The 17522-nt window shown below is 34.2% G+C and overlaps 1 protein-coding gene across 1 annotated transcript; it reads left to right on the top strand.

The window, feature by feature from the left end:
* The first annotated feature begins 119 nt into the window (after positions 1 to 119).
* Positions 120 to 10519, top strand: LOC105425302 (progestin and adipoQ receptor family member 3). Its single transcript, XM_011636013.3, has 8 exons — positions 120 to 2566; positions 5157 to 5339; positions 7289 to 7446; positions 7559 to 7715; positions 7783 to 7935; positions 8194 to 8473; positions 8603 to 8767; positions 9095 to 10519. The coding sequence occupies exons 2-7, from the start codon at positions 5193 to 5195 to the stop codon at positions 8740 to 8742; spliced, it is 1035 nt and encodes a 344-aa protein (XP_011634315.1). The 5' UTR covers positions 120 to 2566; positions 5157 to 5192; the 3' UTR covers positions 8743 to 8767; positions 9095 to 10519.
* The last annotated feature ends 7003 nt before the right edge of the window (positions 10520 to 17522 follow it).

The raw sequence follows: 17522 nt of genomic DNA, 5'->3' as shown, positions 1-17522 counted from the left end.
AATTCCTTATACCTGACAAATTCTACGAGTAACTCTAAATCTGTGCTTTTGGTTCCTGTGTGTGTGTGTAGTAATTTAATTATGCATATCGTTAATCGGCAAGTGGCAACCGTGCAACTTTAAGTAATCGGAAGTAATTGAAACAGATTGATATTTGGAGCATTGCTTGCAGTTTCGTGGGTCTGAAGAAAGTTTGAGTATGTAATTTACCGGAAGCACGTAGATTGCTCGCGTTTCATCCTTTTCAGCTTTACGCTGATACAAGAAACTATCGTTGAAATCACTTTATTGATAAGTGATGTAAAAGGGAGAGTATATATATATATATATATATATATATATATATATATATGTGTAATCAAATTCCGATTATTTAAATTTATATACGGACCGCGTTATAAATTAGGCGATAAATATGTCGACGACGCGAGAAGATTGCCGTAGGATTGCTAAAATCTCGGCGATCCGTCTTGCATTATATAGTGCATGAATGCACGCTATTAAGTTTGTGCGTCGCGTTTTGCGAATCAGGAATTCGCATTACTCGTCGTTTATCGCGACGTTATTTTACTCGCATCAATACTTTTACTTCTGTTTTGCGTGCAGATGTTTCTTTAAATGGCGATTTTTTTATTATTATTTAGTTTCGTGACCAGATGTTTTTCCTTTCATCCACAATATAAATGCGTACATACACGCGACCATACTGTCCATGCTGGACGAACGATAGACTTAAATCTGTTATTTAAATTTTGCGATTTCAATATTGTATCTCCGATATATTGTGGTTGTAAGGGTAAAGCGATGTGATTACATATTATTTCTTAAAAACCTAGTTATATACAAAATGAACAAATTATGTCGTTAAATTACGAAATGTCATTCAGCGCGATAGTTCATTTAAGATTATATGAAACTACGTAATTGCACTGTTCAATGGTGCTAGCAGTGTGTTTTTTGGCTTCTAATCATAGATAAATAAAATCTGATATGTCATTTAAAAGAAAAGATACGATTACTTAATTAGTGCGTAAGTAAAACGATTCTGTCTTGCGAACCATGTAAAGCGCGCGTTAGTGCGAAACGTCTCGATATGATCGGTGTTTAAAGGCAAGCTGATGGAGGCGACTAAAGGAACCTAGAGAAGACAAATCGATTAGTATGTAATGCGGCGGCCCGCTGTTTACGCCGACCTTGTCTCATACGACCGTGTATCTGCTGTAATTTAATTACGAGTAAACGCGTCGAATCTGGTATTTAAAAGTTATAGCCCTCTAAGAAAAAAAAAAATTGATCATCGTTCACCTCTAGTAGAAGACGACTATTCATGTGTATAATTAATTATTACTACCGCAATAATGAACATTTTTAATAACTTATCTTGTGTACATTTTAGCATTAGCCCTTTATATAATAAAGTCCACACGATGATAAGATAAAGCAGCGAATCTTTCCTTTCTTTTCCTCGCGATCGGTCACAAATCCAAACGTACAGATGATAAGTATCATGCTACACGGGTCACGTCTCACATTATGTAGTTATCATGTTTTCTACTGTATAAGCCGTGTAACAGAAGATTCGTGCCACAGCTGCAAAAATGTTATCGTATCAACGTCGATCTCTCATTCGAAAGTGGTCTTAGCCCACGCGTCTTTCCCAATTCTTCAATGTCAGCGAAATGACCTATGTGAAAGTAACGCACGAAATCGATTTGCGCTCTTGAAAATTTTATTATATTATATAATTTTATTATACTTTCGAAGAAGAAATTTGTCGCGCATATATAATGAAAGCTTGATAATGAAATTAAAATTGTAATTGTAAATCGAGATTGATTTAAACAAGAATGTAAAACTTATGGAACTTAATGTTTTACAGTGATTGCACACGAATAATAATCTAAATTAAAAGAATATTTTATTCGAGAATAATCGAACATGCACAAGTACATGTAAAATATAAATGTAAAATTCATAGATCAATTTATAATTCAAAATTATAAATTACAATTATGCACAAAATTATAAATTATCTTTAGCGATTTGATATATGTAATAAAAACTGTTTTAAAAATACTGTTGCAGGAATTGTAAATATTGTATATATCTTGTATTATTCGAGGGCATTTTGTGAGACGTGTCGCGACTTCGAAGGCCGCCCGGCAATCGTCCGATCCCAAATCCGCGGGAGAATCGCGCGTTCGCTATCCGAGCAGTGAAAGTACCCGCATGTCCCCCCTTTATGTCTCAAGTACGGGGAGACGTACGGGTGATCTCCAAGCATGTGCTTCTCACGCGGGACGCACATCGGGAGCGACCCTGGCTCCCCGTCGTCGTCGTCGTCGTCACCGCCGCCGCCGTCTCGCAATTCGACGCTCACTGTCAGTGTTCTGTACGGCGCGCTCGGTGCGGTCGATCGAATCGCGTTGCAACCTGATATTCGCGACGGAAGATTCGCACACGTGAAGAGTGCGCCGATGCGTCGATAAGCGCTCGATCGCGAGAGACGTCGATGACTCTCCGTTTTCTCGACTGTCCGCAAAACTGTCGATCGCCGCTTCAAGAGGTACGTGATTATTCGACGTAGAAAAATAGAGTTTAATCATCTTCATAAAAATAAGTACGCTAATTATTGTTGTACAGTACGATCTACTGAAGCACTGTATCGCTTTTTGATTTATAACAAGAGTTATTATTATACTTGATTATAAATATTTTTACCCGAAGACATATAAGTCATATGTTTTATGCAATTTTATCTTTTATATCAGTGATGATATAATCTTTTGTTAATTATTTGTCTTGTGTTACAAAGGTAACAGAATGATTAAATCCTAGTCCTACTTTACATTGAGAGAAGCTATATCTTTAGTTTCACATATAAGAATAAAATTTGAAATTTTAAATTGGTTGATGGGCGATTAAATAAAATACTGATAAACAATCTCACGCCAAAGTTAAAATCGGGCATAGATTTCACTCGATGGAGTTCAATGTCAATTTATTCTTGACATAGTTATGTGAAAATAACTATGATAGCAGGATTTTGCCCTGAAAATCGTAGGAAGAGATGCTAATCGAATGCCGAGGAATCGTTTAATAACTGACGCATTTACGGATTATTAGCTTGAGCTACTGAATAATGATATGTATTGTGCTCATACTCGTATTTATATTTCTTCAATTCATTATCATTTAATGAATTGAGAATTTGACATGTATAATAATAATAAGAATAATAATATCTGATTAATTAAATATAGAATGTTACAAATTAATCTTTTGACTGTCAAATTCGAAAAATTTAAATATATGCAAATATTTAAATACATATTTCTTTATATTGAATGATACACTTGCTATTGAATTTTTTTTTAATTTGATAAATGATTATTATACTGATAAGTTCATCAACATAGGTGATAATATTACATGACTTTGTTTTCTTCGTTTTGATCGAACGACGATATGCCACCATTGTATTCTATGAACAATCGGTATAACTTTGCATATCAATGGAAAGATAAATATTAGAGCAGAATTTTTCAAAGACAATGCTTCTCACATTGACAGCGCAATAAAAGCTTTATTCTTTCGTAAAATAGATACAATATCAAAATTATGTGTAATTTTATATGTGCATCACATATACTTGTATGTATGTGACTGTGTGTGCATTATATACTTGTTTACTCGTGATGTTGAAAATATATCTGCATTATTTTCAATCAGGGATTAAGACAAATTTATTTAGTCTTTTACAGATAAATTAAAGAATAAAAAATTGGCTTGTCACATTGGCTTGTCTACCTATATATTCCTCGCGATTATATATTTATATTAAATTATTATTTTCACATATCAACTTAATATTTTTATTAGATCAATATTCATTTATTTTATTATTATATATGCATAATAATATCGATCAATATTGAAAATTATAATGTGAAAAAGATTGAAATTTCGGAATTATATGAATTACGTTACACGAACCTGCCTCTATTCTCAGTTACTTCCCGTTCGTACATGTAATGGTGAAAATATAGCCTGCACAATCATACTTTTCACCGGGTGTAGACATACGATCTCAACGGATTCCAAAGTGCGCCTTCGACTTTCTCGTAGATTAGACGCATGATGTAGAGAGAGTGAACAGGATTCTCCTCTCCTCTCACTTAGAGTCAGATAAAAAGACAACTAGGACATCACCAATCTCGAGATACGCTTTTTCGCCGCCCTACCAATACTATCCACGCGTTGTGTGCACGTTAACCGTTGAAATATAATCGCGTTACTTATTTCTCTATTAACGACTAGAAATTCGTGCAGAATATTCGGCCCGAATATTCTTTTCGGTCAATCTCGAGATTTCTAATCGGTCGATTTCGCGCGCGGCGCTCGAAAGTTAAGTACTCCTCGGTTTTCCCCTTGCGCGGTCTTCGTGCAACGTAGTTTTTGTCTCGTATTACCACCGTAATAGCAATATACTAACTCTTTGCACGACTGCAAATAAAATTCACTTCCAATTAGACCGCGTCACGTAAGAAGGCATTCCGCTGCTTACGACTGCTTGCTTTCCGTACGTAAGGAGCAATCTCCTTTTGCGAGAAAGTTACATGTGTCGACGTCAACTTGCAAATCAAACTTGCATTTACACTCGAAGGATCCATAAAAAGAATAATAAAAGCTAGGAACGAACTTTTTTTGCGAGCGTGGAAAAGTTGAGATATTTCAAAAGTGTTTTTCCAGTAATAGGGATAATTTGAAGTATGTCGTGTTTGCGAATATACATGTCACATATCACGTATAAAAAAATTGTAACAATGTTTGGATTTAGAAAGTTGCTAAACGCATTACGCCGAACGCTATCTTAAAATTCCTTGGAAATTAATATACAAGTATTTTCTTTCTACGTATATATCTCATTTCCGCATATTTCTTCGCGATATGTCGAGACTTTGTATGTAATTAATCCCAAGTTTAATTATTCGACTTCTAACGATTTCTTACGAGTCTTTGAAGTCTTTAAAACACACATCGAGCGTCAAATGAAAATTTATTATACGCTAAGGCAAGTTTCGATTGACAGTAAAGTTTCCGCAGATGTTACAATGAATGGTTGTCTCCAATCCCTCTATCGTTATATCTTTCAGGAAGCAGGTGTTGCACAAAAGGTCCACGCCGTTTGAATGATGAAACTACTTGCAGGCGTAGAAGAGGTTACCGACCACTGTGAAAAAGAGCCCAATAATGGTCAACTGCAGAACAATAATAGTCATGAAAAGCAATTTGCAACAGAATTGGCGCAAGACGCGAGCAAGCCGCTCGTCAACAAGGTCAGTCAACGTCCGTACGCGATACTTTCATCGCGTCAAACGAGATCCTCTAAATTCAAATCGAGCCAAAGAATTAAGAATCGAGAATAAATCTTAAGTGATTTTAAGAGATCATTTTATCTAACTTTAAGAGATTTTAAAAAAGGAAATCAGAAATGAGATTAGAGTACAAATACTATGCGATCAGCGGATAACCATCTGCATTGCTGCAGATAAAACGACAATAACGACAATAACAGATTTTCGTGAAAATCCTTCGGACAAAATCGACAGTTCAGTTCTAAAAGCGGCAGCTTTACGCAAAAGACATCGCAGGATTGATACGCTCCATTTCTTGTTAAAGCCATCCACTTCCGTTTTTCGAGATGTAGACACGCGACCACGACTTTCTGGGTTACGCGATAAACTCGGTAATTTCTTCTTTTCCTACATTATGAGCACAATTAACAGGTTTTTTTTTTCATCCTGTTAGTTTTTTCATCCATTTCAAACGAAGTTCACATATTTTGCGAAAGTTACATTATCCGTCATTTGCGCGATTTATCGCAACACTGCAATAATATTAGCGGTCTAACCGGACATAATAAGTGAAGCAATTGTTTGTTAATTGTTCAGCACGTGTTCATTATAAAGCGAAAGTATACATTGTCTCTTGAAATTGCATTCCAACGAAATTCAATATCATTCGTTAATTATTCTATATTATACTCGATGGTATTCGCTTTAATCGCGATCGATGTTGCTTCGTATTAGCAGCAGTTGAGAGAATCGATTTCACTAGCTACAAACTTATGCGACACGAGAGGAAAACGGATAGCGTAAACTTGACACACTCGGATGAAAGGCAGGTCCCGTTGTGGCCTACTTACCGCATTCACATATCTACAAGAGATGTAGTATAACCGAGACATTTCTTGTCTGTATCCTCAAGCAACTTTTCCGTCGTTAGGAATACATTAGGAATGTATCCTACATGCGAATTCACTTCTTAATCTTCCTTCAATTTGCCCGAATGACTTTTTCTCCTGTAGGGGGATATCAAACTAATAATAAAATGGATTGTAATGTACATAAAAATATTATATATATATATATTAATAAGTAGAATTTTGAATATTTTATAATTCGCTTTACGTGTGACCAATTAATTTTTTTCTTAATAAAATTAGGATTGTTATATTGTTATTTAATTAATACATAAAGATATATTTAAAAAGGAAAAAAATAATTTTAAGTTATGAGAATTGTAGGCTTGTTTAACGTGGACGATATTTTCTCTTTCTAATAATTACGTCAGGTTAAAAAGGGAATTCATCGTATCGTAAAGTCATATCATTCTATTGTTGGTACGGCGAGTTTACATCGCCGCGGAATGTCACGAATGAAAGCGAGGAAAGCACTTCGTATTGTTTAGAATACTTTGAGTGTAATAAAATGTCATTGCGCGGACTTCTTATGTAAGTGACTTTTATGCTCAGTAGTTGACATTTATATTTGATTACATGTTACACGAAATAAAAATTATCATCTTTATTTTGTTCATATTATGTAAAGCAGAGCACAATATTTATATGAATATTATTTAAAAGATGTATGTATGTGAATATATTAGAAAAAAAGTGGAATAATTATTGAATAAATATGTATCAAAGAGATAGATGGAATAATTGGTGATTTAAAAAAATATGTTAAAATGTATTATGATTTATTTAGTTTTCAATATTTTTTTCAATTTATTCAGCACTTCATCGTAAATAGCCTCTTCTCCGCTTTAATGTAAAAATGTAGAGAAAAACTTTTGATAACTATTGAATATCGTATTTCTAGATAACATAAATGTTTAAAAAATATTAAGTGAATGTCTGAAATTTTGGATATTTTTTTTTTAATTTTTGTGATCGATAATTTTGAAAAAGCTATATTTTGATATTCCATTTTTCTTAAAATAGGCATGCGATTCGACAGCCAAAAGAAAAGTTACATCAGAGGAGGAAGAAAAGTTGAGATGTTTGCTTCGGTTCGAGGATGCTCCTGAATTTCTTCAACATAATCCCTACATATTGCGTGGCTACCGAGGCTGTTTGACCACCAAATTATGTCTCGAAAGGTTGAGTTTCTTAACACATTTATGACAAATAAATTCCAAATCTTGAAAATAATGATGAATAACGTATATTAACAGCTTGCAGTTTTTTTCACGAAAATATTATTTATTTTAGCATATTTTGGTGGACAAACGAGACCGTGAATATATGGAGTCACATTTTTGGCTGGATGCTCTTCTTCGGTCTGACTCTATATGATCTCTGTTTATTAAATATTCATGCACCATTTAGTGATAAATTGATCGTGTCCTTGTTGCTTCTTTGTTTTCAGGTAAAAATTATTAGTATGCGTAGGTAATTTGCTAAAACATGAAATAAATAAATAAAATTGTTTTTAGGTATGCATGATTTTATCATCCGTATATCACACATTCTCGTGTCGAAGCGAAAAGGATTACTGGTGCTTCCTATCCTTCGACTTGTTCGGTATTGCCCTGAGTATGCTATCGATATATATGTCAGGGGTCTACTATGCCTTTTGGTGTCATAAGGTAAAGAAAACATCGATTTCTCTAGTTATAATTTTAGCAATCCTACGTTCGTTACAACTTATACGAGGAAAGTTTATATATTTGTGTCTGCGTACACACGATAAATGCGTGAATTGCATTTTAAAAGCTTTTAAAGAAGTAATAATTAATGTGTTTTCTTAGCTAATAAAAAAATAAATAATGTGTTTTCTCAGCAGTATATCAATTCGTGCGAATACGAACGATAAATCAAATCGGATCCGTGGGAATCTTTTGCAGGAGTTGCAGCGATTTTACCTCGCCACCGTGCTCGCGATCTTCATTTTCGCGATGATATTGCAAATACCGAGGCTAAACATCAATGGTAACATTAAGCTAGCCGTATTTGTGTCCTGGGCGATATATGGCGTACTGCCAACGCTGCATTGGACCATTGCGATGGGCGGCTTTGAGAACCCGATCGTTAGAATGCTTATTCCGAGGGTGATAGGAATGTACATTATTAATGCGATAGCATTCGCGTTCTATATGCTCAAGATACCCGAACGTTTTTGTCCAGGTAATTGTTGACAATTATCACCCTCGTTATCGTTAATGTTTCTTGTCATGCACTTTATCGAACGATGATATACAATTGTCACATATTATTGTTAAATAAATAATAACACGATGGTGTTTCCCGTCACAGGCTGGGTAGACTATGTCGGCTCGTCGCATCAATGGTGGCACGCGTTAGTTGTGCTAGCCCTCTATTATTGGCACAACACTGGAATGCTTTACGTGGAATATAGAATGAATCACGGATGTCCGAGTAGTATGGCATTATGACATACGGATTCCGGCGACCAACCAGGTAAACACGAGATAATGGTCGTAATTCAACGCTTATTGTGACCGATGGCCACATTAATACTATATAAATCGCATCATTGTTCTCGCAATGTCAAGTATAGTCCGCATTGGCATTTATGAATATTTCAAGCATCTAAAATGCTAAAACGCGCGACAAATATATTAATTCGAAAATTTAAATATTCATCATAAATATTTAATTATTAGTTTATTTTTTGACAAAAATCAAAGATTGTATTTGCATGTGTATATGCATATCGTAGAAAGTTGCTAAAACTATCGAATTGCTGAGAAGCTGATATTTAAATTTGCAAATATTCTGTTGCAGAGTCTATCCTTGTGATGGATTGCTCTTGTATGATGAAAGCAAATTGGTCGCCACAGATAACAGAACCACCGTTTTATAGTATCTTGAAGAATATGTCTTGCGAGATACAAAATCCATTGCGTGTGTACGCTCATCGATAGTCGTGACACGTACATATTTAGGAAATATATATGTTACAATGTTCTGGATGAAAAGAGACTTGCTACAGGATGGCCTCAAATACATTGTACAATCGAGAAGAAAGTGGTTCTATGGTGTAAAATAGGTCAAAATGATAGAATTAATTTTTTTTCGTATGCTTGATTAACTGTGAGTCTTTTCTTTTTTTAAATGAGACTTTATTATAGAAAAAAAATTATCTTATCATTTTGCACCATAAAATCATTATCATTCTAGTTGTACCACATTTAGATCCACCTTATATAATATAATCCGCAACATTCGCAAACATTTTCAAACATTATTATATTTGTGTTTATCATTATTATTTATATTTGTCTTTTGACAACTAATAACTGCATTCTTTTTTAATTCTAGCAGGTGCATAAATAAATTTAATTAATAAATTTCTTTAGTTAGAAATGTATTCTTTCAATTTAATCTCAAATTGAAAATTCTTTCAGATTTATGAATAAATTTTAATCTGTCATTTGTCCATAAAATAATTTTTAACGATAATGTTTATAACAACGATGATAAATGATAAATATTTTACAAGAATATTTTTGTTTCCTGCTGGGATTAAATTATTCACTTTTAGAAAATATCTTATATCTTTGTTAGAACCATTTGGTTTTTGTTACATTCTACAAGGAGACTGGGATTTTTAAATTATAGACTACTGTGTTCCGCATTTTGCGTGATATATTTCAATAAATAATGTTAGAAATATTCCAGTAATCTGCCACAGATATCTGCTACATAACATATATGTAAATATACATGTTTTTACATCTATGTTATGTGACATTTATATTTGATATTCGCTGGGATTAGAATAGTTTATTTCTAGCAAATGAAAAATGACTTTCTTCTTATTGTTTTCAATGGATATCGATATCGATGTATTAAGCGAGATATCAATGATTGATCAAAGCAAGCTGCAATACTCTCAGTTGCTTTTGCAACGCGCTCAATGTCATAAAGTAACTTTGCACTCTCATTATATTCCCGACCCAAACTATCTTTCTCTTTCTTATAAGCGCGTTTTGCAATTCATGTAAAGAAATGAGGCCTACATACTAAACGATATCGAACACAATACGTATATTCTATATTTAATTGATTCCAATGCCGCATATTGGAGCGGACTTTTTACACATTGCATATAAGCAGATACATGATAATAATTATAATGTTAAAACAATGTTATTTCCTAGATTGTTGATTAAAAAAATAAATATTTTATTTATAAATAAAGGAAAATTTTTCTTTCTTTCGTTTAATTAAACGTATATATAAACATATATATAATCTTTACTTTATAAATTTCTGTATAATTTTTTTTTATTATTTTATTAAAAACTTTTTATAATTATTAAATTAATGTCAATATAAAAAAAGAAAAAGAGGAAAAGAAATCTGATATTCACTATATAGTAATTTATAGCATTTTTTTCTTTTTATATCTTAAGTTTTTTTATTATTTTATTCTTATTTTTTATTATTTTATTAATTTTTTTTTAATTTATCCATAAAATATTATTATCCATCGAGCAGATTCGTTGGATATTTACTCTTACAACTTCCTTTCTTTGAGTGAGTATTCTACTCACTCGATATGTGAATGAACATGTTGTTTGTTCCTCTGCAAGATGGCGCCATCACCTTCCTCGTAAAATTTAAACGATAATTCCTGCGAGATGTAAATCTCACGCGTACTTTTCGTCGCAAAATTATCTTAATCTTTTGCTTGTTGAAAATACTACAGAAATCAAGATTCTCGAATGCACGAATCAAAAAACTATATTGTTATCACTAATTTGCGTACATTCTTAATGCGGCATTACGCTTTATCGGAGAGAGCATTAAAAAGCCTTTATCCACCATTATTGTCTTTCAAAATTTTTTGCTTAATCACTCGGCTGAATTGCGGTTTCTATTTTTATGACTGCTTTTAATATCACAGTATGTTAAATATGTCTTGCTATACCACTGTATCCCAATTACACGTTTGAAATCATGTACATTGTTTATTAAAGTATATGGAATCATGATTGAACATCGGCATATCTTCGTTGAAGTCATCTCTAAAGTTATGAGTAATGATATTATTATGTCTTATTTATTCGTGAATAAGTATGACAATTATCATACTTGGTATCTATTTTTATATTAATATATTATTATATTTATATAATCCTTTTTATCTTCTTGATAATGATACAAGTAAGCTGAACTTAATTTCGGAATAAGCAAAATAATTAACTTAAAGTTTTCTTATACCGCAATATTTTGATCAATATTTTTATTATATTTCTAATAAGCAGTTTGAAAATAATTTTAAGAATTATATTTAAAAAATTTTTTTAAATTTTAAACTCTCGCGATAATAATGTAAAATGATAATAATGTCTCGATAATAATATCTTTTTTTAATTCTATCACATATCATAGAAATATTATATCATAGAAATATTTAATTTTAAACGAAAACATTTTATTTTACAATATTAATTTATGAATTTATATTCTATAGCCTATATATTATAAAAGAATATAAAAAAATAAGCAGAAAAACCTGGTAATGAAAATATAATAATTTTTGAAAGTATGGCAATAAATAAATTAGAATAAGTTTTTAAAAATTATAGATATTATTAATATGTAGAATTCTTCAAATCGATAATATTTATTATAATGAAATAATATAAAGTAAAATAGTAATCGTTATACTTCATCGATAATTAAAGATAATTTCTTATTTATTACGGTAAAGCAGCGATCCCGCGGAAACTGCGGAGTATCCTTCTGTCTTACCGAGACCCTTGTAATCCTTTTCGCAAGCCTTTTGCGTCTACGGGCAAAGCGACTTTCACTCTTTCTTCGTCGACGATGCGTCTAACCGAGCGGCAGCGATTCTTTATCCATGCAAGAAAGAAGGCGCACGCGGTAGAATTTACGTAGCACTTAATCCTACCGCTTAGAAGATCTCGGCAAAATCACCCCTACTTCACATCCTCAGAGTCCTTCGCTTCTTTACGCCTCCTCCTTCGCCACTCATCATCCTTGCTTCGCACTCGAGCATCTCCACTCGCACTTTTCATTAGCCGCCGAGAGCAGCGATATTTCCATAAGATATACCTTATCGGCATACATAATTTTTCTCTTTGTATTTCTTGCGTGCATTTCTTTCCATGTTGTTGAAAATTAAGGGAAATGGAGAAAATCCCTTTCTATATGCAATTAAAAAAAAAAAAAAACAAAACTTTTTATAGATAATCAGAATTATATGTGAGTAAAAATAATCTAAATATTAGAATCATTAATCTCTAATATATTTTACTCTTGCTTTTTCTTCTTTTTTCGTAAAATTTTATTTGTTTACCTTTATTTGCCTTTATTAAAATATATAAATTTTTCTTAATTAATAATATCACAAAGATTTGTCTCTTTTCTACATGAAGAATACACATCGACGAAGAGAGTCGCGAATTAAAATATTAATCATGACACACATGATTGATAAATCACAAAGTACATATTTTATACATGTCAAATTAAACGATCATTACGAAATAGATGATTCGTTATTATCATCTTTGACAGAAACATTTTATTTACATTTGAATTATATAGATAGAAAAGCGTCCTACCGAACACGACTGGTGCACGCTTCGGGCATACCGCGAGAAAGTTCCGCGAAAAGATTCCGCGAATCAGCTGCGAAGCCAATCCTTTAATCGTCAGTACTAAAATATTATAAGGCGCGTAATCGCTCGCGATCGCGCCGAAATCCGTCAGCTAATCTCTCCACCGTAAAAGCGGTTTTATGTACCTATCTGCCGGAAGCTCGGCTCGACCGTTACGCTGAGTGCTTCGCTCTCGCTGCTTTCCGAGATTTTAATGGCAGTCACACGGCAGATCCGATGGCAGAGCGGGCGAGCGAGCCGGTCGGTACGAGTGTACACATTATTCCGTCGTCAGAGACAACAGAAACGTTAATCTCGGTCGCCAATTATCGGTTTTAGGCGGCACTCTTCGTTGTCTTTCGCTCGGCTGCCGGCGTCGCTCGCGCTAAAAACCGCCCAGGCTCGCTTGCTCGCTCGTTTGCTCGAAAGAATGATTAAACGCGGTTCGATTCATCGATTATCGGCTTTACGCCCCGAAGGGAAATCGCTTCGCCTAGTACGCTCCTATATACTGTCCCCGATTTATATCACGGACTTCAACGAGGTGTCCCAAATCCACCGATCTCAATTTCTGATTCCTTGACCAAGTTGGAGTTTTAATGAAGATTTAATGTTGAATATTAAGAAATTGCACCAATGCATTTGGAATAAGAGTAGCGTACGTCGTTCGCTCGTAAAATCCATCATTCTGACTTTCTAATATTTAAAAATGGATACAAATAACAGACTTATTTATAGTCATATAGGATACAAATAACAGACTTATTTATAGTCTTTTTTATTTTAGACTTATAATCTTTATTCCATATTCTTCAAATAAAGACTTCAAAATTTATTAAGTAATCTCGCCATTAAAATTAAAGTTGTGTTTATGTGATAGCTTTGCATTTTGAAAATGTATATTCGTAACGTGAAATTGTTACGTCATATATTATATTAATGTTTGTTTGTATTGTTACGTCCGCGGCGGTCACTGACGCTCTCACTTAACGCGCGTTCCGCGAGGAAGCCGCGCTCGGCAATAAACAACGCCGTTTAATAAAAAAACGTAGGTTTTATTCAAATCAGAACAACCACAATAATTCGGCGGACACACGTACGCCACGAGTCACCACGCCGAATTTCTTCGCAAACAACGCCACCGTTGCCCCGAAGAGCGCTTCGCTTTTTACTCCAAATGGCGGCTCGACTCCGCAGAAGACTTGCGCATAATAGTATATTTCTTAATTCACCATGATATGAAGTTATCGATATAAAAATACTTTCTAATATAAATATTTGCGATTTATTTAATGGTATAATATTGCGATTTGAAATCGACGACCGACCTGCGATTCGTTGAATACAGTGGCATTAAATTGACGACGACCGGTGGCTCGTGATTACAGGACAAATCAGTGGATTATCTGGAAGCTCAGTTTCGCGAGTATGGGAACCGGGAATAGGATAGAACCGGGGCAGTTTCCATTTCGGTTCAGGGAATAACAATTCAGAGCGGAGAAACAGTTGGAGAGTGACGCGTCCTCCATCTGTTCTGTTAAAGGATAGGATATCGTGGGTGGAGACAGGTCAAGAATGAGAAGGAAGAAAAGAGGGGCGAAAATAAAGGTGACGGTAATGTGTAAACGGGAGAGAAAAATAGAAATGTGACGCGCGAGTGAGAAGGAGAGAAACGGAAAACAATGACAGGCGAGTAAGAAGAGATCGTGAAAGGGAAATAACGCGACGGAAAACGACGTGAAGTAAACGAGAAAGGCGGAGGAAGGGAAAGAGAGTGAAAGGGGGTGTAGGCATTGCATTCGGAAAAATAAAGGAAAGTAGCACCGGTAATCCAGAGCGCGGTCCGGGTCTTACCGAGGCTTCCACGGATGTTTATTGAGTCGGTACGCGCACGCGCTACATGCAACACTATCATCTCATCTCATCCGGTCTCGTCTCATCGCCTGTGTATTTCCCCGTGGTCCTCCCTAGTCTCTCTCTCCCTCTCTCTCTCTCTCTCTCTCTCTCTCTCTCTCTCTCTCTCTCTCTCTCTCTCTCTCTCTCTCTCTCTCTCGCTCTCGTTGTTTGCTCATTTGCCATCTCTCCCTCCCTTGTTCTCGATTCTACCTCCATCACATTTTCCACCTTTTCTCAACACCTTCCTTACTCTTCTCTCTTTCTTTCGCTTGCTACCTTATTTCGTATCTTTGCGACGTCCATTCAATCCTGTCTCATCTGCTCGAGGTTACCCAGAACTTCCCGTCGTCCCATTTTCCCTGGGCTTCCGACTCCTTCATTCATTTCTAACTCGGTAAATGCACCGACCGATTTTCCCAGGTCTCAGTGACATCTTATTTTTATCTGATACGTTTGCAACGGTTCGAAAGTAAGACTTGATACGACTGAGTCGAATATTGTGTCTACTCTCTTTTGATGTAATTGAATTTCGCATTGCATTCCTAAAATTTAATATCTTTGTAGTATTTTTTACTTAAACTTATATTCCAGATTAATAATCCGTAACAACACAATAATTTCGTATTTTTCTCTTTGTTGTAACTTTAACTGTTTTTTCACATTGAACTATCAATATTTTTGAAATATATAAATCTACTTATTAGACATCATTATTTTTGTTAATTTTGAGATAAACAAATAATTATTACTTTTGACAATTTTCTAACCATTTTACATTTCTTCCTGAAGAATTATGATTAAAATGAACGAGATACTTCAATACACTTCATAATTAATTTATTCCGGTGTCATAACTAGTGTATTCTGATTGAGCTTACGAGATTGTTAAAGTATGAGTGGGCATCACGACATAAAAACAAGCCTCGCTCACGTACACGAGGGCCTACGTATACGTACCGTACGAATCAGATAAATCTGGAGTGAAACACGTGCGCGTGTAGTCCCCTCGAAAGGGTTGTTTGCACGCTGATAACTGACGCATACGATATGAGATTATTGTAAAGATAGGAAACCGTATATAACGTATACAACAGTTGTAACTACGCGCCGCGTCGACATAGATAGAAGAACGACGAGAATCACACTTTTTTTTCCGCACCGCTTCAATTACGTTGGCGTGTTTATACAACACTTATAGCATGTCGTTTTCTGCGCGTCTTCATTGTTACAAGATCCGATGTCTTATTGACTCTTTCATTAGTGAAGTATCATTGTTATACGTGTATGCATTGTTATACGTGTATGCATCGTTACATACACTACAATTCAAACGTATGAAACATAAGACATTCTTTTATCTTATTTCAATCAATTATTCTAAGTCTTTCTTAATCAATATTCAATATATATTTCTGCACGATTAATTTTTAAAATTTTTTTATTAACGTATATAATTCACATTGTATATAATACATATGTATGTCACGATAATAATATCTTTTATTATATAATTTTATTATATATACATATAAAAAATATGTTTTACTTTGTTTTACATTGCTTTCTGATAGACATTGAGTTGCATTTGTGCCAAACTGAATGCAAAAATATGAAAAAAACAGTTCTGGAATATTTTTGAAAACAATAAAATTAAACATTGATATTTCGAAAGCCTCTATTTTATTATGTTGAATAAGAGACTTGAATGTGAACGCGTTATTATATGCAATTACGGTGCATACATTTTTTGCGTGCAATCTTATCAGAAATTATTTACCAACACATACAATCTTATATCAAAGCGCGAGAAATCCAACGAGAGCAATATACCGTTTAATGGCAATAAACATTGCGTCAGATATTTTCAGTTAAATCTAAGATAAAATTTTAAAAATTCGTTTATTTCTTTTTAAATTTATACAAAGTGAAAAATTTGGCAGTGCAGAAGAGAGGAGTTATCATTTATAATTCAGTTATAGACATATCTAATAATTTGTTTATCTTATGCTTGTTAATGTTGAAGCGGGCGAAAGGTCAGGTAAAATTAGAAATAATTAACGAAGTTAACTCCTTTCTTCTCTCCGCAAAGTGGGTGGATCGGGAGGGAGGTTTAAAAGCCACCTGTAACCGTTATTACTTTTTCGCCTTCTCGGATCGTTCGCCACGCACGTACCGGAAAACGATGCCCTCGTCGTTCCCGTAAACGCGGCCTATCTTTTTCTTCGTTTTAACACGGAATTACTCTCTTGCCGCCGCATCGCGATGCACCACGCGCACGCGTGAGCGAAGCACACGGCGATCAATCTCTCGAATCTCTCGAATTGCCTTCGCGAGGAAACAGGCTTATGTTAGAATTCGCCAACATTATACGCGGGAAACATCGATACTCCGACAATGTAGCAACGATAATTAATTCAATCAAGCTTCGATAGCATATAACCGATATCCCATAACTTGACTATGCAAATATTGCTATTATAAACTATGCTGTGTATAATCATGATTTATTTATTTGTAATATAAATCAGAATTTTTGAGATATAGCTAAAGATAGCTATTTTTCTGTAGACATAACAACTGTGCTATTTTTTCATTTTCATTTTTTTTTTTTTTAAGAATATGTTAATTGTTATTCATTTTATTCATTTTACTTTCGATTTTCGGAAAACACGACGCAAGTC

This window comes from Pogonomyrmex barbatus, unplaced genomic scaffold (genome assembly GCF_055798465.1).
Source record: "Pogonomyrmex barbatus isolate J1 unplaced genomic scaffold, ASM5579846v1 scaffold1, whole genome shotgun sequence".
NCBI lineage: Eukaryota > Metazoa > Arthropoda > Insecta > Hymenoptera > Formicidae > Pogonomyrmex > Pogonomyrmex barbatus.
Note: the sequence above shows the minus strand (reverse complement) of the source record. Positions and strands in the feature narration are given on the sequence as shown.

Bases quoted from the DNA above. Each gene is read 5' to 3' on its own strand.
- LOC105425302 (XM_011636013.3), top strand. From the start codon at position 5,193: ATGATGAAACTACTTGCAGGCGTAGAAGAGGTTACCGACCACTGTGAA. The intron at 5,340-7,288 runs GTCAGTCAACGT...TTCTTAAAATAG, and splicing joins GCAAGCCGCTCGTCAACAAG to GCATGCGATTCGACAGCCAA. The intron at 7,447-7,558 runs GTTGAGTTTCTT...TATTTATTTTAG, and splicing joins ACCAAATTATGTCTCGAAAG to CATATTTTGGTGGACAAACG.